Source organism: Notolabrus celidotus, chromosome 21, assembly GCF_009762535.1.
Source record: "Notolabrus celidotus isolate fNotCel1 chromosome 21, fNotCel1.pri, whole genome shotgun sequence".
Lineage (NCBI taxonomy): Eukaryota > Metazoa > Chordata > Actinopteri > Labriformes > Labridae > Notolabrus > Notolabrus celidotus.
The window spans coordinates 17,251,120-17,277,623 of NC_048292.1; the positions used below are offsets into that span (position 1 = coordinate 17,251,120).

A 26,504-nucleotide genomic window follows, 5' to 3' on the forward strand; every position below is an offset into this window, starting at 1 on the left:
ACACGGATGCACATTCACCTCGGTTCAAATTCATGGCGAAAGAGCCTACTTCTGTTTCTCCCCACAAACAACCAACCCATCGAACAACAGCCTAATCTGATTAGTGCCATATTTCACACGCTGCTGATTGCGTTTTGATGATACTTCGCGAAAACACGCATCTCACAGCAGCACTCCAGCGTTTTCAAAATTACACTGATTGGCCCGGGGGGGTGCGAGTCAACAGCGCGCACCAGTCATGTGGTATGGTGGTATGAACGATCATTCTCCCGTGGTAATTTCCCACTTGTAAAAAGCCATTTTCACTCTAATGACTCAACAGTTTAAAGAACACTCATCTTTTTTTCAGCTCATGTGGGATACGTTTCATTTCACTCCTGTGATTGGAGTGGGGTGTCCTTATCTCAACTTTGTTGTCAAGAGAAAATTGCTTTTGTGGTCATCTGCCACACATGCTAATGTACTGATATTAATCAGGCAGAATACATCTGCAAACAAGAGACTACTCATACTATTCAAACTAGACAAGAATGTCTTTATTTTCACAACAGTCATCTGCTGTGATATTTCAGAGAACTAAAAACAGGAAGAGAGCTGTTCTGCAGACTTTTAGTGCAACTGTCTTTTCAAACTTGCAGTTCAATGGCCTGATGTTACTCTTGAACTGTTGGTTTCCTTTATAGAAGTTTGTTGATTCTTAAACAGATCTGCAGAGAGGAAGCACACAAATCACTTCGAGGATTTTGAGCTGATGCAATTTAAAAGATTAGTTTGAAACAATCTTCCTTAAAAAAGACACACTTCCTCTTACTTGAGGAACAGAATTTATTTAGACAGTGAGGAAGACCACAGCAGTCTACCATCCTCCTCCTCCTCCTCCTCCTCCTCCTCTTATTGCCTTGCCTGAGTGTAGTTTGGTGGTACCACACAAACACAGACACGTGTCCTTCACTATTATTCTTCCCATACATTTTTTATCCTCTTTTCACGAAAACCCTGTTTTTGTTTCCTCGTTATGTCTCTGCATTTTTTTACCCTCATGCGAATCTCACCTCCTTTATCTCTTCCTTCTCTTCCTCCTGTCTCTCTTCCTGTGTCATGCTTTCTGTGTCAGTCTCTGTGCCAGACAGAAGCAGCGGGGGGTCTGTCTGCGGGAAAGCCGAACTGATTTAGTAAAAAAACTGCCAAAGACAGAGACGTCTATATTTTATGCTTATCATAGCATGGAATTTGTTTTGGCACATGCATGATCACAGACAGATGGGTGTGCAAAGGTGTGACGCAACACTTACAAGGAACACACCCTTTGTATGTACACAAGAAGGTCTCCATGCACGAGTGCCCTGCTGCTCTAGACTCCACTGCTGCAGGCACAAACATATGTGTATGCACGTGTTCATATGCACATTAGTATAGGACTGTGCAATATAAAAGTGATGTAATATGGAGCATTCAACATTTTAAAGTATTATCTATGTATGTATCCATCTATCGGTCTATCTGTTCATGTATGTATCATGCGTCTCTTTCATTTCTCTTTTTGTCTTTCTTTCAGGTGTTCTGGTGTCGCATTCCGCAGTCGCCGCCCTAGTGGAGGCTGCAGGCATGGCGGCTTGACGCCCCCATAGCCCCGCCCCCTCCAACAGAGGAAGGCTGCAGCAGCGCTCTGTGTCATGCCCCCCCACACCCAACCCCCCGGGGGCATCGGCCTGCCCCCACCCGGCTCTACCACCCACCACCTGACCAGACCTGGTGAGTTGACAAAAAGCGGAGCACAGAATAAAAAAAAAGAGAGAAGAAAAGAAAATGTTTCTCCATTCTTACTCAACCTCTGCTCTATTTTATAAGCATCTATTGTGCTCCTAACTACACATGAAAGGAGGAGCTCTGTCTGTTATGACAGCTGCTAATGTTAGCGTGCCCACACACACACACACACACACACACACACACACACACACACAAACACACACTAACAAAGGATAAGGGCACTGAGCATGCTGGGCTACGTGCCAGTCCCCTTTCTGAAATGCCACATTACTGTATGTATTAATACAGCCAGCGGTCTGTGGACACAAAAGCATGCAGAGGGAATGATTGGAAGAGACCTGCAGGTTATTTGTCTGCCTTTCCTTCTTTTTTTTCCCCATCCAATTTACCCTATCTCCTTTCCTTCCCCCTCTTATTAGCTGATTCCTCTTTCCCCTCACATTCTTCTATTCTCATTCCCTCACTTCCTTTTTCTCACCTGTCCTCATTTCCTTCTTCCTCTCCCTGTCTATGTCAGTTCACCCATAAGCCTTTTCTCTTTTCCTATACTGCGGGAAGTCAAAACAAAAGTCCATCAGAAGTCGGGTAACATAGCAACAGATTCGCCAGCTGTGTGCATTCTCGTGCATGTGTGCGTCGTGGACGGATCGTGCTCTCGACGAGATTCCAGACACTTCTTCGGCTAATAGGCAAACATGAAAGCCCCTCTCTGACATCCTTCTCTCTATTGTCACACATCCAACATGACACAGGCTTGTACTCATGAACACATGCTGCGGACTCTGCAGGAAATAAACGGCTTAATAAAGACTGAGATCATAAAAACAGGGATCTTTGTTTTCAGCCTGGAGAGGTATTATTGCTCCAGAGATGTCTGGCAAAAACGCCCCCACATACTGCTGTGTTACACCGGGGCCACTAAATAACAAGGCAACACTATCTGTCAGAACCTCCACACATGCACACAGCACCTCCAAGTCATAGATATACCTCTTTTTTCCTCCTTGTCTGGCTTTTCTTCACCTTTCTGTCTATCTTTGCATTAATTGAAGTTCAATATAACTTTATTCTCTGTCTGGGTTTCCGACTGTGAGCGTGCTTCATTAAGCTCCACCAGCATAAATATTGCATTAACAGTATTACCAAAGCCTTTTAGGAGTAGAAATATCAGAACATTTCTCTGTCAGCTATCAGAAATGTTCTCCTTCCATCTCAGAGTATTTTCCATGCAATTACATTCTTGGCAGAAACGTAGCACAGTGTTGCCAAAGCAGTCCCTCTCCGAGTTTGATTCAATATTTTTGTGCTGACAAAAAAACCCACAGAACATTTCCATAACAGGTGTTTTCTCTTCTTCTCTTCTTTGCTTTTCCACCGTCTTTCTGCATTTTCCCCCACACTGATTGAATGCTCTCTGATCGCTTCCATCCCCTCTCCGCACTGTCATACACACACTTGCACAAACCCGCACTGAATCTGTGAGTGATGCATGTCAAAAGACTAGAAAGAGGTTGAGACGTCCCTTCAAATCAGAGCTGTTGAATATGTCAGGCTTCCGTGCTGAGGATGACGGAGTTCAAACCGTCAAGGGTGTGTTTCTGTTCTAATGCTGAAGTTCATTTAGAAATGGGGTTTGACAGACAGAGAGGACATGAAAGATGAGTTCCCATTCAATTTTCTGGTGATATTGCATGTGCAAACTGAAATCAAAGGTGTGCTTTGAACAGCAGAGCTGAAGAAAAATCTGACAGATCAATGAGAGAAACGGAGAAGACTTGGTATTTTTCAGTGTCAGCTCCTGTTGGCTCCACGTTGAACTAATGGCAGCGCAAATGTGATGAAATGTTTTAAACTAGAAGAAATGGAGAGTGAAATAAATTTATGAAATGCACACTCTAGCATTCAACTTTTCTTTTTTATGTGCTATATAAATAAAGTGGATTGGATTGGAACATGAGTGAGCGTCAGCGACTGAATCAGCTTAATTGCGTAGTATTTAATGGAGTGTCGCAGTGCTAAGCAACAAAGAGCGCTGTGCTGTTTTGACCCTGATGCCCTTTTTCAATTTTCATTCTTGCCTCCTGCATAGACATAAATGATAATCAGTTAAATTATGAAATCCAGATGTGGAGTACCTTTATGATACCTCCTTATTTCATTACAAGAGCCTAAATCAATGTCAGCTGGCCAGGAGGGAGATTGTCAGGGTCCTGGGAGTGTGTCTTGATGTTTTTTCCTTTTGGTTTTCCTGCTGAACAGAGCTTGTTTTTGTAACAAGGTGTTCACACAAGTGCCTCGACTTGTGTGAACACCTTTGGCTGTCCGTTTCAAAGGTGCAAATGTAGAAAGACAGAAAGAACTCCTCCATCTCAGAGAACTCAGCAGTGGTTTGTTTACATGACGTGCTACGACAGAGGTGTACATATAACTGAAACAGTGTGGATGGGAGCTTGTCATTGCTATGCTATGCTAAATCTCTGTCCACTTGTATGTTAAAGAATGTAGAGCTGAGATTTCTCTCTATGTTTGGGCCAAATGTCCAAATGTAAACAGAGGGTTTACCATGGTGGAGATTTTTTAAAACTCAGTTTTGTCTGCATTCAGGTGGACACATAGACTGCATAATTATTGGTCGTAGTATCCGTGACATAACCCATCTGTTCCTGAGAGCTGTTTTGAAGCCAATTGACGGCGGCAGCCATATTGGAAATGCGGAACTCAACCAAGCATAGTTTGACATAAAGGGGAAGAGTTTGAGCCTCTTAGCCAACAGCTATGTGTTCCCGTCCGGGAGTCAAGTCAGTCATGTCCTTATTTGGGCAAAACTCGTATTCTTAATATCTTCTGAACTGTCGCGTTAGAAAAAAAATTATTTTGAACCAGGCTGTAAACATGTTTATTAATGCTGCAAAGATCGTCCCCCCCCCCCCCCCCTTAAAAACATCCCAGTCAACCCAGACATGCATTTAAATACTGTTAAAAATAATAAAAGGCTAAATTAATAAATTGTCCTTCAATTTATGTTCACAAAAAATAAAATACTTCCTCTGAAACATCATTCATAATATAGAGGAGGCATGTAGTGGTGTGTGTATCTGCAGACAGTGTGCTCTCCATCTGTTTTTTCTAATTTTCTTACTGATTTGGTAACATAATGGACATCAATTACTGTGCAGTGCTGTGAAGCTCCCTGACAACAGTCACAAGGCTGGGACACGGGGCTATCAGAAAACACAAAGGGACCAGGTGACATCTCTGTCCCTCTCCTCTGCTCTCAGTCCGTCTGCAACAGACACAAACTCAAAGGGTGCATCTTAATGAGATGCTGAAAAGACCAACCAAATGTCCGTGTTTGTCGTCTCATGAATAAGGAGAGTTAGCGGTGTAGAGGCTGTGACGGACGGTGGAGCAGAGACACACAGCGTGCAGATGAAGCACGACTTCAACAGCAAACAATCAGAATTCTATACCTTCTTGCATTTTTGAAGAGATGCAGGAGTATTTATATGTTTTTTATAAGTTTTTCGAGCGTATTCAATGTGAAAAGCTCTTTTTTTTTTTGCTTAATCTCTATGTTGATCGACCGCTCTCACCTTTTTTGCCTGCAGTAACTTTTAGCTAAAAAATATGACTGTAGCTCTGATTTTCATACGTTTTTGTGCTTTTTGACACTCAAGCACATATTGAATATTATCAAAGTAATCGAAAAATTGACCTTGTTAATAAGGGGCAAATATTTATGAAATGCATTTGCATTGCAGTTTACTGTATTATTTATTTTGCACAAAAACTATGTTAGTCAGGTGGTTTGGTAACTTGTTGATGCTTTTATAAATTAGATAAAACCATAGACTGTATAAAATATGGATGTAGTATCTGTGACATAACCCATCTGTTTCTGAAGCGCTGTTTTGAGGCCAATCGTCGGCGGCAGCCATATTGCTGCTGTTGAGTGAATGTGACGTAAAGAGGTGGGCTTTGAGCCTCCTAGCCAACAGCTACAGTGTTCCTGCCTGTCAATCAAGTCAGCTGTGCCTCTCATTGGAAGACTCGCAATCTTAATATCTTTGAAATTGCCGCGTTAGAAAAAAATGTACCCACCCTACAGGGTGTGCCGATCGAGAAATGAGCTATCCAGACTACACTTGTTTTTGTACCAGGCTGTAAACATGTTTATTTCTGCTGTGAAGGTCGGCTTTTTTTAATTGGTTTGAATGTGGTTTCCAGTACTTCCGGAGCCAGCCTTATGTGGATCCTCGATGACCTTCCGCATTGGACTCATATTGATAAAACATCAGTATGTTTAACAAACATTCTCATTTGTAATGAGCCATGAAAATTCCAAACCAAGCAACAGAGAAATAGATGGAAACCAAAAAGCCGTAGAGAAAAAACAACAAGAGACAGGTGGAGAAAAGAAAGTGATTAAAAATCCAGACGATAAATCCCACTCAATAAAAGTATAGGCTTGATGGCATTTGATTCATGCTTGAAATCAATTTTTCCTTTTACTGTTTCTTCTTCTCCTTTAAAAAAATAAATCATGTATTATGTGGACAGTTAAATTATAAATGTACTTGAAGCTTTCATATTTGAATTCAGCCATAAAAATTGCATTTATTCCTGTTGATAAATTGTTATGAAATCCATATTCATGCATACTCTATGTAAGTCTTTCCAGAAGTTTATTAGTCCAGTTTAGGTTTCCCTCCCTGAGTTTCTAATTAATGACTTGATGACTAACAAATCCCTAAATCATGAGTAATAATAAAGTATGATCCATGAACAAGTTTAACCAAGCGTTGAGATAATATAAAGTGGTTCAAAGACTTTCCAAACTCAAACATAAAGAAATGACAGGGTTAAAAAACAGTAAAAACATATAAAGTGTGAGAAACAGAAAAAGTTACACAGAGGAAGTGAAAAAAGACGGGAACAGTCAGAAGTGGAAAGGAGGAAGAGGAGGAGGTGAGATCAAAGAGTTGCACTGAGAGAGATAAAACAGAGAAGAAAAGAAAAGGATGAAGGAGGAGAGGCGAAAGAGGAGAACAGAGAGGTCTGTGAGTGACACACACAGGGACCATATGGTGCCTCCAGGCCTTGGTGATCCCAGCAGACTGTGACACACACACACACAAAAACACACATAAACACACACTGTAGCTTATCTGATCACGCTGTGTGTGTTTATGCACCTTGTTGCGGTCTCGGAATAAGCCGGGCAGATTAAGTGACCACATAGCTTCTAATCGAAAGAGTGACAGAATCAGAGAGAGGGGGATGATAAACGAGAGGATTTGGGTGCAAATGGTGGAATAACACTTTGACTGAGGTTTAAATTTGTGGTTTGGACTTGAGCCAGGATACAGTTACTTCAGCCTCTTTCACATATACACTCCAGGAATTTACTTTTCAGGAGCTCAGATGTTTCAAGGTTGCTAGTTCACACATATCCTTCACAGCATGAAGTCCTCCCTGTCAGAGGAGGAGGGTGGTGGGCAGGGGGTGTGATGTCACACGTTATGTATGTTCCTGAAAATATCCTGCCAGATTCTCACATTGACTAACTCAACTTGAACTGAAATTGTACTAGGAGGCTGACAGGAAAAGGTCTTGGTAAGAATAAAGAGACAGGTAGTTAAAAAAGCTTTATCCAACCATATTCACATGCTTCCTCTAACCTCATGCTCTGGGTTGGAAGCTGTAATGTTCTGATATTGTATCTTTGGTTGGAAAAAAAATAGTAAAAATGTCATTTCCATTTACTACAAACTAAAAGAAAAGGGTAAACTGGCTATTATACATACCAAAAAAACCTTTGTCAGCTGTGAGGTAGGCTACCAGCAGCTAATGGCGGGCACACATTACAGGATTCTTCAAACTTTCACATATTTAGAGACCAAACACTTCATGATAACAAAAGACAGATCGCACAAGATCTCTCTTCTGATCTTATAGTGTGTGGTGTGCACTACGGAGCACACCACACACTAACCCATTCTTCAGCAGAATATCAGCTTCTTCACGCTCAATATTCAAAATCTCGCATAGTAAAACGTGACTTCAATGTAAACAAACATGGCGGACGAACAGAAAGAAGCAATGATGATTGTTTTCGGCCTCTTACTTTCCGAAAACACACACAAAAAAGAAAAACGACTATGGAAAAAGTCATGGAGACGGCGGGAATGTGGGCTGTGTGCATTACGGTGCGAGTTGTATTCATTACAGCGGTGAGTTTTCACAGGCGCCATGTTTTTGTTTGTTTTTACTTCCTCTTCCGTCAGTCAGCTGAGTCAGCTTGATTGGCTTTTGCTCCGGTACACGTGACATTACACAATGCACGTGCTCGGCTCCTCTTGGAGCATCCCACACACTACAGGATTTCTAGTCACAAATATTAAACATGTTCATTATTTACGATCTCTCCTTCTGAGGCTTTCTGAGCGCCTCCGATCGGACTCTTAACACACCCAACACCACAGGACAATCAGACATGATGTCGTTTGCAAACATCAATCAATCGGGCCTTTGCTGGCTTTGATCATGTACCCGCCTTAACTAACAACAGCTAATGTTGGGGGAAAAAAGAACTGCGGAAAGTTTCATTAACCTTTAGCTAACTATCATTACAGTTAGTTTTCATTATTGTTAGCTAGCTATCACAACTCTTTGCAAATAATTGATTCCTTTCCTGAAAAGTTCTAAACAGCAATGTCTCTGTCTACATCATCTGGCCAATTTCCAAGTTGGAATATGTTTGGTTAATCTTAAAGTAGGCTAATGGCAGCTGAATAACAACAGCTAATGATAGCTTTCAATTAATTCCCAGCTTACATAACCTTTGGCTCATGAGCATTACTGTTAGCTTTCATTACTGTTAGCAAGCTAAGGGACTAAAAGACTACCATTGGCAAAGAGTTGCTGACATAAGTTGTTTCTAACTGTGGATAATGAGTTATTGAATGTTTCTCTATATTTAAACCTTTTAGAGAAATACAACATAACACTAGCATTTATCTTCCCACCTGAAGCATGACATCAGTGGAAAAAGGCCGCAGTGTGAATATGGTGGATCAGCGTGAGGGAGTGGTTACAGAGTTGGATGATTCTGGTGTATGGTTAAAAACGTTCTCATTAAATGTATTAAATGCATCCTGTTTTTGACAAGCGTCTTTGGTTTTAACTCTTTAAATTCACTGCTCAGCTGGTAAACTGGTCCAAACAAACTAATTTATCTCAATTTGTTAGGAGCAGGTGGCACTTTGTGACATTGCCGTGATCGTTTGGCTTGGCACGAAGCACCGGCAGGGTGACGCAGTGTTTGTGTAGCATTAGGGGTTTGGAAGGGAGCCTGATCCCTTTGCACTGTGTTATATGAGACTCTGAGTTAAATAGAAACTGGGATGACAGCGTTTTGGCAGACTACCCAAAGCATCTGGCAAATTGAACGATGCAATCAATAGCTGTTTTAATGTCTTTGATAGTGATATTGAGAAGTGAGACAAAGAGTTGACCCTTAAACAAATAGGTTTTCCCATTGAAAGACCACTGGAGCAGTTTTTCATTATGAAACCAACGCTTTATGGCATTGATCTTTCCAGGAACATTGGATTATAATCTTCTGTTATGGCAATGTGGATCTGCCCCCTGACCTCTTATATGGCGATGGCTTGTTATGTTTGCTATATAGGAATTAATTTCTACTGTTGACATAACCTTGAACTAGCTCCACACGTCGAAAGCATGCAGAAACCACATGCCTGGAAGGAGAGTAAACAAGGTTTATTTTGACATTTTTGTAAAGGTTTGGTTTGGTACAGGTGTAACTATAGTCTGCCAAATGAAGCATCCAAATACAGTGCACTGTCCCACTTTCAAGGGACATTGGCAGAGATAAATCTGGATAATCCTCTGCACCACAAACAGCACCACTCCAGTTCAGCACTTGCTGGAGATACTGATACAGTATTACACTCAAAACAAGCCCTGAATGGATCCAGATTGGAGCTGCTGTGTTATAATGATTATAACAAGGCCCATTCTTTGTAAAAAATAGGACTTTATTTGCTAAGTAATGATAGAAAATGATGGCTGATAATGGTCTTGGATAATAAAGCCATTGGAGATGTGCTCAATTTGTCTTTGTTAACACTCCCCAAGTCTCTGAAAAGGGCATCCAATTAGCAAGATAAGAGATCTGAAGCACAGTACAAGCACGTCTAACATTAGGTTTAGAGATATAACCTCACTTCTATCTGTCCATGTATCTTTAAAAATGATGTGTTCAACACATAAAAGAGGGAAACAACCAAATAAAACTCAAAACTATGGCGTTGAGACCACAGCCTTACAACTTTGATCAATAAAATCGTTTCTATCCTTCCCTTTTCGAGAACAAGTGGGCCTATAATACGACCTGTCACACGTCCAAGGCACAGTATAATCTATTCTAGTCACACCCATAAGGATGTGACATCAAACGCCAAGTGTCCTTCATTTTCTCTCCAAATTCTGAAAGCATACAGCCTTGGATGAACGCCCAGTTGATTGGTCAGAAGAATAAAAAGCCACATCCATCAAATATATGGTGTCATGTTGACACGTCGCTTGATTTGACTCTTAACTGACAATTTGTCTCACTTAAATTATTTCCCCCTTGTTCTTGCTTCTTTATCTCCCCCGCTCTTTGTGTAATCCTTCACTCCTTCTAATTAATAACCACTATCGCATAAAAATATGACACTGTATGTCATACCTACCCATGAGCAATGCTTTTATGTGTGAGTGGCAACGAATTGATGCACATAGCATGAATTAGAGAGGCAGCCTACATATTACCCACACACACACCTACGAGTTTAAATGACGAGTCTGCCCATGCAAAGTAGGATTCATCACAGGAGAAATGTACGGGGGAGATAAGGACAGAAAGAGGGAGAGGAAGGGAGTAGGTGGGAGATACATGAAGGAGGAAAGAAAGACAAGAGTAAACAATAAGAGAGAGAGATGAAAGGATGAAGTAGATTGGAAAAATGCGGAAAAATGAAGTCTAAAAATGGCGATTTAAAAAAAAACCCAAACTACTCCTCTCTCTCCTCATCACACCGTCAGCAGGAGTACAGCCTAAACCCCTCACACCCTGTTCCTACTTATCCTCACACACTGCTGTGTGTGAGTGTGTGTGAGTGACTGTGTGTGTGAGAGTAAGGGATTATTCATGCTCGAGCCTGGTAGTCGAGCAGCGAGGGATGTGTGTGTGTGAGAGAAAAAGAGATAATGTGGGTTAAATGATGGGATTTGATGTATAGCACAAACTTCTTTCCCCGTATGCCTCCTACAGTCTTCTGAACATCGTCTACAGCACAGGGTTGCTACGGTAACACAGCATTACCTTGTCAATGTTGGAATAGCTTGGTGGTACAGCTGGGACCTTGATATTAAATGTGTGTGTTTTGTATCCTTTTATGCCTCTTATACACTGAGCCTCAGAAAAGACATGCATAAAGAGAGATAGTATGGTGTGCATAGGGACACACACACACAGAAGGTCAAGGGCAAACGCAAACACACACACACACACACACACACACACGCACACACACACACACACACACACACACACACACACACACACACACACACACACACACACACACACAAAGGTTGGCTGGCTGTTTTCCATCTGCTAACTACATCAGGTCTCAGGTTACAGAGAGATCAGACGTGTAACAGCCTCAGAAGAATTAGGCAGACACTGTTGCTCAAGGAGAAGAGGCGAGAACAGATAAGGAGTTCTACTTCATAAATCACAAATTTTAATTTTCAGACTTTTTCTCCCACATATAAAATATCATCATATATTCAGAACTTTTTTTTTTTATCTCCACTTAACTGGATCTCTTCAATCTTTAATTCAGTTAAACCGAACTGAATCCTTGCCGCCAAAACTGAACTAAACGACACATTAGAAAAATAATGATGTTTGATAACCTGTTTATTGTAAGCATTTAGACACTTTTTTGTCTACCATCCTGTCCTTCCTGGATTTTGTGGGATTGCAGCAGCCTAAAGCCTGATTTATACTTCTGTGTCAAATCGACGTGGTAGCTGACGCTGTAGCCCAGGGGTTCCCAAACTTTTCAGCCAACAACCCCAAAATATAGGTTCCAAAGACTCGCAACCCCCACTGTCCTGCAAAGTGATTTTAAGTGCCTTCATTTAGCTGGTCTGCAGAAAATTTGCCTACCTATATGAGCATGTGGCTGTGTTTCCTGTGCCATTATGAATTAACCTACTGCTACTGATGCTTTTGATCATTAACTGTTCACTAACCCTAAACTTAGGAGTCATCTGGCAAAAAGAAAGGCAGGAAACACATTACATTTTCTATTTTCAAGGTTTTATTTCAAGTTTAGCTACTATTTTTGTCAATATTTTTTCCTATAATGAGTAAAATTGACTATTTCTCATCTCCTCCAACCCCTCCTTGCTATTCCTCTCTGTATTAATTGCTGTTTGATCAACAACAACATTTATCAGCTCCTATACTAAACACATTAGCTCCAATGCACAAGTATGTAGTGCTCAAAACTGCATCAGCAACTGCTGTTTTTTTTTTTTTTGAAAAAGTTACAACCCAAGCTCCAATTGTTATGAAGCAGGGGTTCTCAAACTTTTTTGGCTTGTGTACCCCCTTTCAAAAACAACTTCATCCAAGTACCCCCTTGTATGGCTGAGGAAATTTTTCAGGAAATAGTATGGAAAAATAACATGAATAAATGTATGCATGTGGTTTTACAGTGTCATAATAAAATTGAATTGAAAGATGACACAAATTTTATACTTTGTAGTGCAATATTTTTCAGAAATAATTAAAGATTGAGGCAGCTAGTACCTTTGAGGGCCCAAGGAGCACACCGATTTATTTCTGTCATACAAGAAGCATTTCAACCACCTTTCCATTTTATGAATGAATATGCTCAATTTGGAAATTGTGCCCTATTTGATGTTGCATTGAAATAAAAATTAAATGCTGTTGATGAAGTTGTTTCAAATCAGATTTTTTTTTAAACATTTGTGATGCAACTATTTTTTTTTTTTTTACATTTGTCACGTACCCCTTGCAGTACTTCCTCGTACCCCTAGGGGTACGCGTACCCCCATTTGAGAATGACTGTTTTAGAGCATCCATTGCACACATGCTCAATATAGAGAAACAGTCATTTTGGAGCCATGCTAGATTAGATGATCAGTCTGCTTGACAGAAAAGAGTGAGTCTTTAATGCAGAGATATCAAAGACACAGTAAACTATACTTTTCACTGTTAATACAGCATTCCAGATCCAAGGTGGTCAACATTTTGAATACTAAAGAAGTGATTTTAGTGATGCACATAGTGACACGCAGCAGGAAACAGTGTGATTTGTCAAATTTGCAGAAAAGTTTCAGTAATTAGCCAAAATGACAAGGCTGCAAAAAAGCCTGCAGACAACCATGTGAAACATTTGAAACAGCGTCATGTGAGTACATTGAATATTCAACAGCTGGTGGCTCTAGTAATGAGAAAGCAGCGTGTCTGTCTATTGCATGGAAAACAGCTTGGCCTTTGGTAACGTGCAACTATGCTTGGTAACATGAGTGTCAGCGGTGATGACATCATGGATCCAGTTTCACTCTTGGGTCCATGGATGTAAACTAACAGCTTACAGCTGAGACACCCGGTGACTTTGAGTAGTGTTGTCTAGGAGATGTGTCAAACATTACCACATATACAGGACAAGTGTCACACGACAGCAGGAATTAGTTTTATTTTCCTATTAGCGTGGTGAAAAATAAGGATGACTTATTAACAGTGGTTTAAAAATAGATGCATGTGTCTCTGTGAATTAGTGGGTGTAGTAACGTGACACTGTAATCCTCCATTTTCGTGCAGATTAAGGACTAAATATGTTGAAAGTTCTGCAAACATACAGACAGTTAATTACTGTCAAATCAACTGATGTTTCATTTCAACAGCTTCAAACACACAAACACAGACCTTTGATGTGTGTGTGTGTGTGTGTGTGTGTGTGTGTGTGTGTGTGTATGTGTGTGTGTGTGTGTGTGTGTGTGTGTGTGTGTATGTGTGTGTGTGTGTGTGTGTGTGTGTGTGTGTCCGTCAACATGCTAGCCTTGATAAAGCAGGGTTTTGAGATGTGTAAAAATGATCCTCCAGTTAAAAAATAGAAAGATAGTTCACAAAGTGGGCTGAAAAATAACACTGCTCATGAACTTTTAATGATCTTCCTCCACATCACAAAAAGATAATCTGTATTATTCATCCTTTAAAACAACAGACAAATATGCCAACTAATAAACATCAGTCAATCTTGGACTGCACATCTTAAAACTTCTGACACCAGAGGGGTTCTTTGGGGGTCTGATGGGTAGCATCAGATTTGCGTCAGTAGTCTTGCTTCAATCAAACAGGAACATCTTGTTGCATTTTAATGCAGTGTCTTAGTTTGTTTCCTGCTGCTGAGAGCATTGCCAGCCTACATTTGCCAAAAATGTCAGCACTTTTACGCCGTGTGTTTGGGGATTCTTATAAAAGATTCAGTCCTGAGTCTGTTTGGACTGAATTAAACTGCACAGAACCACTTAAACTTATTTGGACTGAACCTCACTCCCTTTCCTCCTCTTGACTCTGTGGCTGAACATTGTTTTCTTTCCTTCTGGTTTGGCTGTTTGGAGCGCTACAGCGAAAGAGAGAGAGGATTTGGAGCATCTAAAATAAGCCAAAACAACAACCACCTCCTCCACGAGAGCAGCTAAAACCACTCATAAATGTTGGAAGATAGGCTGCAGCACTGAGGGGAGGGAGGGAGGGAGGGAGGGAGGGAGGGAGGAGGTGAGGGGGAGTTTTAGCGTACAGTAAGAGAATGAGAAGAGAGGGGTTGTGGTGAGCAAAGAGGAAAGAGAGATTGAGGGAAGAAAAGGAATATTTTTTCGAAAAATAAAATCCCTATTGCATGCTGAGAGAGATGAACTATGCACAAAGCCAACCACAATTTGAAATTCGACATGATATGGAGAAGCGGAAAAATATACTAAATTTCTCCCTCCATTTTCACTCCTTCTCGGTTGTATAACAGTGCTTCTACCTCTGAGCTACATTGTCCGCACAAATCTCTTGCACTGCTGCACCTTTTCAAACCTGCAAGGGAGAAATTCACAACCACTGTGCAACCAAATCCGTCCTGATTCCTTCTGAGCTGCTTCAGTGAAAGATTGAACCTCTGAAGAATTAAACCTCACAAGTAAGACGGCACAAAACGCTTCAGGTTACTCTCTTCTTACATTTCTTGATGGGAGTTAATTTTTCCTAGAGATTAGGATTATACTGTAGGATGGAGCAGAGAGGGTAGAGTATACAGGACAGAGTCCACCCACCTATTTTTCTACCATGGCCTCTTTTTGAACCGTTTTGGTCCAGAATGTGAGATGAAGCAGTGTCCTGTTAGAGGGAGGTCATGTTCTGTCTGGCAGGTAAAAAGTGTCTAGGAAAAGGTGCTATTTCTGGAATCGCCGTCAGTGTGTCTTCTCAGAGCCTTACAGTGTAGTTTTCAGAGGTTTCAACAAAGAACAATGTTTTTCAGTTTATTTTTAAGATCAGGCTTTTGGCTTTTTTTTCCTTTATTGGAAAGGACAGCTGCAGAGAGGAGTGGAGGAAAGAGAGGGAATGACATTCACCAAATGGTCACAGATCAGGAGTCAAACTAGCAACCAGGCCATTGAGGACTTAGGCTCTGTTTATTGAGCATCTACCCTTCAAACTGAGTTAATCCAGCCCCTCTGTAGTGCTGCTTCTTGAGCAAAAGTTTCAGTTAAAAGGATAAGTGAAATAAATCTTCAAATCTCTAGATATTAATTATTCAACCAGAAGTTTTGCACATTACCCTCGGGTGCTGAAAAGCATTAAAAAAGATCCTTTGATTTTAGTAGAAATTGCCTAAATATAAGCCTCCCATTACCACTGAAAAATGTGATGTTTTTAAATATAAACCAAACTTCAAAAGAAACTTTGATTTTTATTCAGAGAGGACTTGTGTTGTATAATACACACATAGAAATTGTGGAAAACAACCTTATTATATGTTTCATGAAGAGTCAGACGAGAAGATTGAGATACTACATGACTGTACATGAAGGCATAGCTAGCTTAGCATAGTTTAGCTTAGCACAAATGCTTGAAACTGAGAAAAAAACGATTTAGTAAGGGTTTTTTTTCTATGAAAAAACATAGTATAGTGGTATGTTGTATAAGTGTGAAGGGGTCTAATTCAAGGGGCTTATATGACTGACTAGTTCTGAGCCTAAATACGTGGTTTGTGGACTCTGCAAGGAAACAGCAGGCTAGCTGATTCTCATTGTACCCAGTTTTATATCGTAGCTAGCCAAACAAACTAGCTTTCCCTTTTAAATTACTTTAATTATATTAAACCAGAAGTAAATTATTCAAGCAACTGTTGAGTTTGCTAGCTTTCTATGATGTCAGTTGTTAGCACTGCTTTAGCAAACTGGTGACAATGCAGTTATTGAATTATACAAGCAAATATGGACAAATTTCTATATCAGTGAATCAGTACAACAAAAACTGCAATTTTTTTGACATAGTGGAAAATATTTTTTGGATTTGTTGTGGAAGGAACATGTAGGCATAGGTTAAAGACGGCTGATTTCCATTGGGCTGCTTCAGTGTACAGTTCCTGTTATCGTGTGTGCTTGATGTCATTACTCTCATGGTGCATTGGGACATTTGAATAGAGCGGAGCCATTGTCAATATTATTTGTAACACCTGTCTCTTTTCTACTACGACAACTTGGGTAAGTGTGTTAAATCATTCAGCTCCTCTTTTCATTCTAAAGGCATTACTCATCATTTATCATTAATTAGGTATAATTTCACTGTCTAGCCACTGCTGAATCTGTAATTTCCTACAGTCTCTCCTCACTTAAAGTACTTTTATGATCAGTTTAAAGGGAATAAAACATGATTTCCAAAGAGCTTCATATCTGATCAGCAGTGAGGTACAGACACCCTGAGGAAAGTAAAGTTACCTCAGCAGGAATGATATGACCTTCATAATGCAATCACTGATATATCTCTTTATATTCATCACTTCTGCTCCCTTTTTTAACATGCAATAAGGAATGGGCTGTAAAGGGCTATTTCACAGGGTTTCATCACATTTAATGCCAGACAGTCAATATGTGTGGTGAAAGGGAATTAATTCTTGACTGTGAGTGAGCGGAGGGAGCGAGAAAACGAGAAAGAAAGCAAATTCAGAGGAAAACAGATGGACCATCAGAAGGAGAAACTACAACAACAGGGAGCTGGTGAGACATAGTGTGACAAAAGGCAATGGCATGCTGAGAAATAGATGCTAATAATATGCAGATGATGCAAGTGATGAAATCTGCTGGTGCAGCACACAGTGTTGTCAGGAAGCAAGAAAGTGCTGCGTCTGTGTCTGGAGTTTAGACTGAGTAGTTTTGTTAATATCACGCTTTGTTGGTGCTTAACAAACACGCACGCACGAGCATATGCCCACACACACACATGCTTACACAGAGAGATAAAGCATAAGTCCTGCTGATAAGCTATTGCATGGAAACAAAGTCAGCCACTGTAACAAGACACTGAGGGAATACAGAGCACCGCTGAGAGACTCGGAGTGAAAGAGAACGAGAAAGATAAAGAGAAACAAGTGAGAGAGAGAGAGAGAGAATTACAGAGTGGAGAGAGGTACGGACAAGGATTGGCAGACAGAGAGACAAATAAATATGAAAAGGAATGAATGAAAAGACCTCAATTGATCCAGATGAAGACAAAAAGCTGCGAAGAATGAATAATAAATGAAAAATGTTATCAAGAAACCGTGAAAAGCAGTCGACTATAAACAGAATAAAGGAAGAAAACAAAAACAGAAATAATGAGAGGATGACATGACTACACAGTCTGCAGGAAAACAATGAGTCGAGAATGAAAGAAAACAGAGGGGATTTCCCTCATGAATGTCTCTCAGCTACTGTGAGCTGCACACAAGCACACACAAAGAAAAACAAAGAGAAAACAAATCCACAAACAATGAACAAGCACACAAGTGCAGCTTTGTTTAAAAAGAGTTGTGGCTTCAGGGTAGGCTAAAAACACAAATGAACACTAAATATGAAAAGTATGGTCTTGTTTTGGTTCTGTGGTGATTGAGTGATGTGTCAGGCACAATGTTTGGTTTCTCAAGGTTTAAACAAGCATGAAATCAAATGGTAGAAATGGGAATTTCCAGTGTGATTCCACACTGCAAAAAGTCAGCATTCAAAACGAGAAAACATATACAAAAATTGGGGGGATATTACTTAAACTAAGCAAAAAGATCTGCCAACAGAAAAGGAAAATTTGGCTTGTCAAGGTATCTAACATCTAACCTCAATGAACCCAGAAATACCTTAAAGGTAGTGTATTTTCACTGATAACAAGTGCATTTTTCTTGATAGAAATAAAAACATATGAGACTTCTTTTCTCAATACATTGAAAAATATTCTTAAGTTAAGTAAATGCTAATTCCATTAGGAGGGGGGGGGGGGCTTTTACACCTTTTATTCGTAGAGGAGAGGACAGTGGATAGTGCAGGAAAGTGGGAGAGAGTGGGGGAATGATATGCGGGAAAGAGGCCACAGGCGTGATTTCAACCAAGGCTGCCACTTCATGGGCACGCAACTTAACCATTAGGCTAAATCCACGCCCAGTGCCATTGTCTTGACAAAATGACATGCACTAGGCATTACATTTCTTGAAACCAGTAAAGTTATACTAAAAACTCATTTACTTTTCTTGATGGAAAGACAAAAGTTAAGAATATATTTGTCATTATGTAGGATCATTTTCTGCCTTTTAATTTGGAATAACTTGTCTGAATGTATTTATTTCAGTTTGAAACGGTTTGAAATGTTAAATGTTTAAATATTAAGTGTCAGTTTACAGTACTGTGCCAACGGTACTAATATATAGTAGTACATATTTTCTATTGTTTGTTACATTTGGCTGACATTTGTTTTAATTGTGTGAAGAAATGTGTCAAAGTCATGATTTCTTATTTCATGCTTGAAATAAGAAATTATTACTTTGAAAAAACAGTTTTTTACGTGTGAGTGTTGATCAAACAGCTTTGTAACAGTTGATATTCTAGTTTCAAGCATGTATCACTCAATATAGGTCATAACATCTCAGTAACAAGCTATAATATCTTACTGAGATCAGTTAGGACCAAAACACTCAAAACAAGTGAAACACTAACATAAAAACTGCTTAGTGGAAAAAACTATCTTATCAGGCAACAAAATAAGCTAATTTCACCCTTATTTAAGATATTCAATCTTACTTAGATTTCAGTTTTTGCAGTGCAGTCTTTTAAAAGCATATCAAAACCACCTCTGGCATAGGAGAGTGTTTTATAAACTGCTGCTGTTTCCTTCCTGCCAAGTTTTATTGTATCTGATCCTCACACTGCTGAGATAATTCACCAGAAAGTCTAAATGATCATGTCTCTGTCCTCCTCTTTCTCCTCCTCTAGTCTTCCTCTGCATCCTCTGCCTCCTGGTGTTGCTGCCGCCCTCAGCCTCCTCCTGCCCTCCTCCCTGTCTCTGCTACTCGGACGGCCTGGTGGACTGCGGGGGCCGGGGTCTCTCCTCCCTGCCGCCCCTTCACCTCTTGCCCTCGGGGAGCCGCTCCCTCCTGCTGGCCAACAACAAGCTGGCCTCACTGGGGGCTTCAGCCTTCGCTAATCTCTCCTCTCTGGAGGTATGCAGCACAGCGTTTTATTGATTAAGTTTTCCTTGACATAGCATTTTGAACATGTGAGGTATGCTGTCACACTGTGACCCCACATACTGAATCCCCCGCGAGGAAAACAAACAAGACTGTTTGTTGAGTCTGAACAAACTGCAAATAACCTCTGCTGTCAGACAGAAAAGTTAGGAAAAGTTGGCATTTTAATCAGAGATATCTGCTGTTAGCATTCTGTGTGAAAGCAAAACTAAGTATTATTTATTTCTTCATTTGTACAGTAACATGTGAGATATTTGCTTTAGGAAATTATACAGCACGACATAACTACATTTGGAACGACCTCCCTGAGGAGATAAGGCACGCAGAGTCAGTGAGATCTTTTAAATCTCTTCTTAAAACTCATTTTTACAGACTTGCTTTTATGTGACTTTATCTTTCTAACTGCTTTGATTTCTATTTTATTATTATTTTTAGTTTTTATCCAACTAATTCATCGTCTTAAATCTTATTTTATTTTATTATTTATTGTTTTTAATTTATTATTATTATTTTTCATTTATTATTTTAATGTTCCTAATTCATCCTTTTTACTTTTTCTAATTTTCCTGATGTGATGTCGTCCTTTTACTCTGAAAACCTCTTTTATTGTCCTTTTAATGCTTTTATTTACTTCTCCATTTTATTTTTCATTTTGTTTTGCATGGTTAAAATTTCTGCTCCCTGTCTGTCAAATTGCTTACCTTATTTTAACTATGCTTTGTTAGTCAAATCACTTTGTAAACAACCAGGTTTTTAAAGGTGCTATATAAATAAAGATATTATTACTATTATTAATAGTAATATACAAATATGCCCCACATGCACAGCAGTTTTGCCCTCAACTCTGTGCATCTGCAAAAAAACCCTGACCTCCTTCCTGACAGCTCGTGACTCTGTTTACCTCTTTAGATTTTAGTCCTTATTCTACCGTAGAGCTCGCACTTAATAGGGCTGTCAGATTAAGGTATAAAATGTGCATTAAAAGCTTTGTAGCAGTTAATCCATTTTTAAAACTCCTCCAGACTTTATGCATGAAGCCTCTCAGCGAGAACTCTTTGATTTAACTTTCCATTTTTAGATCATTTTTAATAAGAGCCTCGGCTAACTGTCTAAAATGCAAATGTGGAAAATGTTTTTGTGTGCGTGTGTGTATTCTAGGAACTGGACCTCTCTAATAACTACCTGGATAATTTACCAGCTGGATTATTCAGAGACATGTCTAACCTGACAAGACTGACTCTGCACAACAACTCTCTGACAGTAATGGACAGAGAACTCTTCCAGGTAAGCTCTGTGGATTATTCAACATCATATTTCAAACACTTTGCAGTCTTACAGGATGAGACACAGCATTATTATTCCAGCCACAAACTGTAACTGGCATTGAGAGAAATGTAGTACAGTAATTCATAAAACATTGCTCTTGTTTGTCTGGCATACATTTCTCCAAACTCATCAAATATGGCTGATTTGCAGGTACCTCTGTTGTGATGTAAGCTGCGACAAATATGCAACAGGATTTGGCTGTCAATTAAAAAAAATTATTAAGAGTTATTATGCAAAGTTATACAGACTTTCAAAATAAAGCTTGAGTAGAAAAAAGTTCCCAATCTACGACTGTTGGATTTGCAACAATAACTGTATAAATCATGTAGTTTATGTTGTGAAAAAACCATACTTTGGTAAGATACGGTATGCTACAGTAAAGGAAAACGTCTGCTTTGTCAGGTTAAGGAAAGAGGTCATGATCTTAGACTGTAGATTAGACTGTAAAGTACATGGATGTAGTCTCTGTGCCGTCACCCATCTGTTTCTGAAGCAAAAGTTTGCGTCCATTCATCGGTAGTCGCCATGTTGGAAAAGCTGGCTTATGCTAACTTTCGATCGACTTAACAAGAGGCAAAGAGGCGCAGTTGAGGCCGGCTTTCAGTTTTTCGCACCAGGCTGTCAACACGTGTATTTTTGCAGCCATGACCATAGAGTGTATGAAATATGGACGTAGTATCAGTTACGTCACCCAGCTGTTTCTGAAGCGCTGTTTTGAGGCCAGTCGGCGGCGGGAGCCATATTGCTGCTGTGGAGTGATTGTGACGTAAAGAGGCGGGCTTTGAGCCTCCTAGCCAACAGCTACAGTGTTCCCGCCTGTGCCTGTCAATCAAGTCAGCTGTGCCTCTCATTGGAAGACTCTTAATCTCAATATCTTTGAAATTGCCAGGTTAGAAAAAATTCACCCCCGTACAGTGTGAGCCGATCGAGAAATGATCTATCCAGACTACACTCATCTTTTGTACCAGCCTGTAAACATGTTTAATTCTGCTGTTAAGATTGTCTTTTTCCCATTCATGTGTATGTGACTTCTGGTACTTCCGGAGCCAGCATCAAGCGGATCCTCGATGAACAGCAGTTTTTGGCACTTCCGCATTGGACTCATATTTTTAGACCGGAGGTTGCTGCTTGGTCATGACAGGCTTTTTTGAATGTGTGTGTATGTGGTTTCCTGTGCTTCTAGAACCTCAAGTGGATGCTCATGGAAATGTAGTTTCTAGTTTCTACCACTGCTGCATTCATTCACCGCTTCATTTCTCAAGGCTGGAGGTTGCAGCTCAGTTTAGATGAGTATTTCTGAAAGTGTGGTCACAGTCTGCTGCTTGTTTTACCTATTCATCACCCCACTGAACATCAACACCTATCAGACCTTCTGGCTCTCTGGCATCAAAACAATGCAAAACAATGAATACAGCCTCAAGATATAACATGATGGGGTGCTTAAAGCATCATATTTTGATGCATTAGGCCTCTGACGAAGCTCTAACATTTGATTTGTTGGCATCAGATTAGGATAAGATATTCCTTCAGCTCGGCCAATCAGACAAAATACTATGTGAGTGAAGAAAGACGCTGACACCACATCTGATAGTCTGTTTCAATTCCTGGGTGATCCTGCCTCTTCAGTTTCTGTTTAGGATTGAAGCCAACCTGAGTAGATATACATGGCTGGGCTCCCATCCAGGTGATAAATTAGTCATAAACCATTTGCTCAACACTTTTATCCACTTTTATCTGAACCAAAGCAGTCAGCAGGATAAGCTTCTGTCATGACTTCACTTGGGACCCTAAATTAAACAAGATTAGTCCATCAAGTGGTGCTTGCAGAGCAACTGTAAAAGAAGCCAATAATACTATAATATGGGTTTGGGGAAAAGTGAACTGCACAGTCATTTACAATCTAAGCAAGGATGCTTTAAAAAGATCTTGTTTTAATGTTTCTACAGGGTTTGGGGGGTCTCCAGAGTCTGGATTTGTCCCTAAATGGTCTGTCGTCTGTACCTCTGGGAGTGCTGGATGAGCTGCAGAGCCTCAGGTAGACATGGACGCACACGCTATACACTGCCATGATTGAGTAAATGGGGACACTGGTGTTAGATCACATCAGATTAATATTAAGAACACTATTACTCTTCTCCAAAAAGAGGGCAGAGACTGGATGCCATGGGTCACTGCACTGATATTATCCTGCAGGGAAGGCTAATCATGTAGGTATTGGTAGAATATTGTAGAGCAAAAGTGGGGGGGCGAAGCTTAAAATACTTCAACTTTAACAACCAATGTCAAACCATTTGCTTGTGTAAATAGCCAGATGGAAGAAGCTTTCACAGGATAGGTGGTATGCTTGGTATTAATAACCTTTTTTCATTGTCAAACTTTACTTCAGACATATTTTGCTATCTTTTTTAATCACCATTTGCTCCGAGTTATCCATTTTGATAACTTGTTTTTTTAAAATGATACCTAAAGATTATAGATGAACTGTTAAACTGAATCCCAGCAGAGGATAATATGAAGTTATGTGCCCGGTAAAGGTAGAGTCCTTGTCCTTGTAATCAGTAGCCATTTAAATCAGTGCTCCCTCTCTACAGTTGGAGTCAAGAGAATAAATGTACTGTACTCTAAATATTTCATAGGTGGCTGTCTCTAGCGGGTAACAGGCTTCACGGTTTGGAGAGGGCAGCGTTTGAGCCGCTCGCCAACCTGCAACACCTGGAACTTGGACACAACCCATGGGAATGCGACTGCAACCTCCGTGATTTCAAACACTGGATGGAGTGGCTGCTGTACAGAGGTAGATGTTTGATTTATGTCGTCAACAGCTTTGAAATGGTGCGTTTGATTTCAAATAGGAGGCTGAACAAGAGGGCAAAGATTCTCGAAAGCCAGAGACTGTGAACACAGAAAAGCTAGGTGTGAGTCTTTATCAGTGTATCCTTGAGCTTTCAGCAACGTTCCTGAGAATGCACATTACCACACTCATTGTGTGTACTATGTGCGACATCTACGTTTCTCTGCAGGCTGTTAATACATCAGATAACCACAGCTGCTCTCCACTCTCTTCATGTGTAAAAATCTACATTCACCTCAGCGCCCCGGGCCTCAGCTGCCTTGTTAATGATGCATCCCTTCTCTTTTCTGCATCATTCTCCTGTTTGCTTCATTGTGCTCCCTTCTGCTTTGCTGGGCTCTCACTCCCCAGCTCAGTTAAGACAGGAGAATGACACTCAGGCGGACATGATAATTTAATAATCATCAGAGCAGCAGAGAAAATTACACAGAGACATTTCAAAGTTGAACATGAGAACATGGCGGTAGCTGTTAAAAGGGTGGATGCACGATATGTGTTTTAGGAAGTAAAACAAAGCACCATACAAGTGTGAAATGCTCGGTGACAGCAGCCCAGGCTGACATTCTATCTTTTGCAAAGCACTTCAAGCACCCACAGCTGGGATATTTGGAGGTATTTGGAGAGGGAGCTCTGTTTGCAGAGTGGGTTCTTTAGTCACAAGCTGAGATAAAAGCATCCAGGGGCTACATACCACTTTCTCCAATCTGTCGTTGCATGATCCTTCTCTTAGTTCTTGCTCTACGTATCTGAGGGTGCAGATCAATGGCTCTGTGAAACGCGACCCCGAGATGACGAGCATGTGATGATAACAAAGTAGATCCCTCACTCTGCTGCCGCCTGTGGGAATTAGTGACTCAGATATTTTGCCTCTTCCACACATACACCAAAGCTGTGCTGAAGCTAGGCATGTCATCTCATGAATTATAGAAGGGCTTAGTCGAGGCTATCTCCAACTTAGTGTGGAGGGTACAGCAAACTCTGTGTGTGTGTTAAGTGATGTATGACTCATCCTTGTGTTGGTACAACCAACCCCCTCTCCTTCTTTCCCTCTCTATCAGTTAATTGGAAGCGTTTTACAGGCATAAGGTATTTCATAAATGACCTCTCACTGTCCTCCTGTGTCTGCACCTCTTTCTTTCTCCGTCAGGGGGGAAGGTGGACGCGGTGGAGTGCACGCTGCCGAAGGATCTGCGTGGGCGAGACATCCGTGGCGTTCCAGTGGAAATGTTCAACTACTGCCTCCAACTTGAAGATGAGAACGGCGCAGGAGGTGGTGATGGTTCCCGTTCCGGGCAAGGAGGCGGCCCCCCCTGCAGCAGAAATGCTCTGAGCCCAAGTGGGGCAACGCCAATTTCTGACAGCAACACTGCTGATGACTCCTCTTCAAACACAGGGGGTGGAGGAGCTGGTGGAGAGGCCCCGGCTGATTGTGTCCGTGCTCGTTATCGCCCTGTGAGCGTGCGCCGCGCCATTGGCACAGTAGTGATTGCTGGCGTGGTGTGCGGAATCGTTTGCATCATGATGGTCGCAGCGGCAGCTTACGGCTGCATCTATGCCTCGCTGATGGCCAAGTACCAGAGAGAGCTGAAGAAGAGGCAGCCGCTCATGGGAGACGGAGATGCAGACGGAGAGGACAGGGAGGAGAAACAGATCTCCTCTGTGGCCTAGAGGAGTGGTGCGACCTAAGAGGGTCAGTTCATTGTAGGGTGAAGGTTGGCAGGGGCGAAATTCAAAAGGGCTTGAAGAGGTGAGAGATGGAGTGGCTCATTTTATGCACACAGACAGTTATTGTGTCTCTCCCTCTGACTCTCAAAATGACACATTTCTCCCACATTTTTGTCTTCCTCTCTTCCCCTTTCTATTTTTACCTTCTCCCTTTCTAACACACTCACACACACATACACACACACACCTTATCTGCTCCCTGATTTTCCACCATTTGGAGCCAGTCTCGTAGCAGTGTTTGCTCGCAATCATCCCTCCAACTCGCCTACCAGCAACCTACTGCTGCTCTTGGCTGCAGCTGAAGTTACCGTCATATCGGTATGGAAAAAATTAATTTGGTCCTCTCCTTAGTATAATGAAACATATCATTTCAGCTGTTACAGGACTCATGTTGAATGGTCAGTCATTATTCCCAACAATGGATGGAATTTTCAGGGACTAGAATTGTGCACTGGACCAATATCCACCAAGATGAGAAGAGTTTTTAGTGTTAGGTTGTTCCCAATCATGGTTTTGTTTGCATCTTTCTCCCACTCAACCACTACAAAGCCAATATTTCCTCCAAAAACAAGGACCCAAGCCCTGATACCTTCACCCTCCTCCGCCCTAATGCCTCTCCAACGTTCCCTTTGGACTGCAAGAAGACCACAAGTTTCAGCAAGCTTGGGACAAACACAAAGTGATGTCATTTAAACAGTCGTCATCTCTCTTGCGGAGAGAATACTGGACATAAAAACAGTTAAAGACTTGTTAGGGATGCTTAAGATGGACCTGAAACTCATTTGGATTGACGTAATGGTTCTATTTGGATGTGTAGACCTCTTAAATACCAGAGGTCACAGTCAATGGTCGGCTGTCCTCAGTTATCTCGAACAGATCTGTTTCTCTTTGGATCTCCTCTGGACTGGTAACATCCTCCTGACGGGCTGGAACTGTGTTTGAGATTCTACATTGGATATTAT

The 26,504-nt window shown here is 40.9% G+C and overlaps 2 protein-coding genes across 2 annotated transcripts in view; one reads left to right on the top strand and one right to left on the bottom strand.

Annotated features, from left to right (window-relative positions):
• Positions 1 to 26,504, bottom strand: part of LOC117805438 (voltage-dependent calcium channel subunit alpha-2/delta-4-like) — a 116,333-nt gene that overhangs the window by 45,092 nt on the left and 44,737 nt on the right. The window lies entirely within an intron of this gene.
• On the top strand, positions 1,674 to 25,702 carry LOC117804761 (leucine-rich repeat and transmembrane domain-containing protein 2-like). Its single transcript, XM_034673111.1, has 6 exons — positions 1,674 to 1,752; positions 19,387 to 19,613; positions 20,799 to 20,924; positions 22,913 to 23,001; positions 23,603 to 23,760; positions 24,965 to 25,702. Exons 1-6 carry the CDS (start codon positions 1,674 to 1,676, stop codon positions 25,483 to 25,485), a joined length of 1,200 nt encoding a protein of 399 aa, XP_034529002.1. The 3' UTR covers positions 25,486 to 25,702.

Coding starts and splice junctions, on each gene's coding strand:
- LOC117804761 (XM_034673111.1), top strand. CDS start 1,674: ATGCCCCCCCACACCCAACCCCCCGGGGGCATCGGCCTGCCCCCACCC. Junction 1,753..19,386: donor CCACCACCTGACCAGACCTG/GTGAGTTGACAA, acceptor CTCCTCCTCTAG/TCTTCCTCTGCATCCTCTGC. Junction 20,925..22,912: donor TGGACAGAGAACTCTTCCAG/GTAAGCTCTGTG, acceptor ATGTTTCTACAG/GGTTTGGGGGGTCTCCAGAG.